Raw genomic sequence first — 1744 nt, forward strand, 5'->3', positions numbered from 1 at the left:
GGGCACATGGTGCACGTTGGAAGCAAAGGACATACCTATGTGTGGCTCGCCAACCTCCGGAGATCATATATAGATCTGGATGTCCTAGCTAATCTATTCGCGCGCTGTCGATCGCAGTTGTAATCCATTCATCCACGGCGGCGATGGCGGAGCTCAAGAGCCGGCGGGTGATCCTCAAGGACTACGTGGAGGGCTACCCCACGGAGGAGCACATGGAGCTGCTGCCCGCCGCCGACGTCGACGAAGCCGCGGCCGCCGGGGAGGGCTCGGTGCTGGTCAAGAACCTGTACCTCTCCTGCGACCCCTACATGCGCCCCAAGATGGCGCGCCCGCAGGAGCAGTGGTACACCGAGGCCTACGTCCCGGGCTGCACCATCACCGGCTTCGGCGTGGCCCAGGTGGTCCGCTCGTCGCGGCCTGGCCTCGCCGCCGGCGACCTCGTCTCGGGCGTCACGGGGTGGGAGGACTACAGCGTCATCAAGCCGCCCTTCGCCGGCCAGCTCACCAAGATCCGGCCGGAGGACGGCGTCCCGCTGTCCTACTACACGGGCGTCCTGGGCATGCCGGGCTTCACCGCCTACGTGGGCTTCCACCACATCTGCTCGCCCAAGGCCGGCGAGACGGTGTTCGTCTCGGCGGCCTCCGGCGCCGTGGGCCAGCTCGTCGGCCAGTTCGCCAGGCTCATGGGCTGCTACGTCGTCGGCAGCGCCGGGTCCAAGGAGAAGGTGGACCTGCTCATCAACAAGTTCGGCTTCCACGACGCCTTCAACTACAAGGAGGAGGACGGCGACCTCGCCGGCGCGCTCAGGAGGCGCTTCCCCGACGGCATCGACGTCTACTTCGAGAACGTGGGCGGGAAGATGCTCGAGGCGGTGCTGGCCAACATGAAGGTGCACGGCCGCATCGCCGTCTGCGGCCTCATCTCGCAGTACAACCTCGCCGCCGGCGAGAAGGACGCGGAGGAGCTCAGCGCGCGCAACCTGGTGTACCTCATTTCCAAGCGGATCCGGATGCAGGGGTTCGTCGAGCCCGACCACAAGCACCTCTACCCGGAGTACAGGGCGTGGGTGCTGCCGCACATCAAGGACGGCAAGGTGGTCTACGTGGACGACGTCGCCGAGGGGCTTGAGGCGGCGCCCGGAGCGCTCATCGGACTCTTCCACGGCAGCAACGTCGGCAAGCAGGTCGTCAGGCTCGCCAACCCTCAGTGACTGACAGATCGCATGCAGCGTCCCTCCTAGTGACGGCGGGCAGCGCCAAATAAAAAGCTACTACGAAGCATGGCGCTGGGAAGCTATCATGAGGAAATAATCTCAGTCCTTGTTTACTATTGTCCTTCATTAATCATCATTTGCGTGTTTTGAATTATTTGTTTCTTTTTGAATGATTTGAAATTGTTCACCACATCTGCCATGCGGTTGAATTATCTGTTTGGATGTTTCCCAGGAGTTCAAATCTCAACAAATCATAAGTACCCGAATTTTCACCCCGAATTTTTTTCATTTCCAATTCCAAATAGGTAGTCCAAGTTTCCAAGAGTGCTAGAGAAGAAAACAGCTTGCAGAATACGGTGATTTAACTGTAAATACGCATATCCAGGTCATTAAAAAACTGTAAATATACATTTCCTATCCGATAGGTGGTAGCCATGTATATCCAAGAACATTTGCCAAACAATCTCCCTAGTAAGGAATACCGCAGAACGATTGTTCAACGGTTTTCGGGTTAAAAAAATCTCCCAGAA

The 1744-nt window shown here is 58.1% G+C and overlaps 1 protein-coding gene across 1 annotated transcript; it reads left to right on the top strand.

Annotated features, from left to right (window-relative positions):
- On the top strand, positions 1-1423 carry LOC147978470 (2-alkenal reductase (NADP(+)-dependent)-like). The gene has a single exon (XM_087516605.1). It carries the CDS (start codon positions 144-146, stop codon positions 1209-1211), a length of 1068 nt encoding a protein of 355 aa, XP_087372731.1. The 5' UTR covers positions 1-143; the 3' UTR covers positions 1212-1423.
- Positions 1424-1744: the final 321 nt, after the last annotated feature.

This window comes from Triticum urartu, chromosome 3A, assembly GCF_056163025.1.
Source record: "Triticum urartu cultivar PI428250 chromosome 3A, HENAU_Tu73, whole genome shotgun sequence".
In the NCBI taxonomy this organism is placed as follows: domain Eukaryota; kingdom Viridiplantae; phylum Streptophyta; class Magnoliopsida; order Poales; family Poaceae; genus Triticum; species Triticum urartu.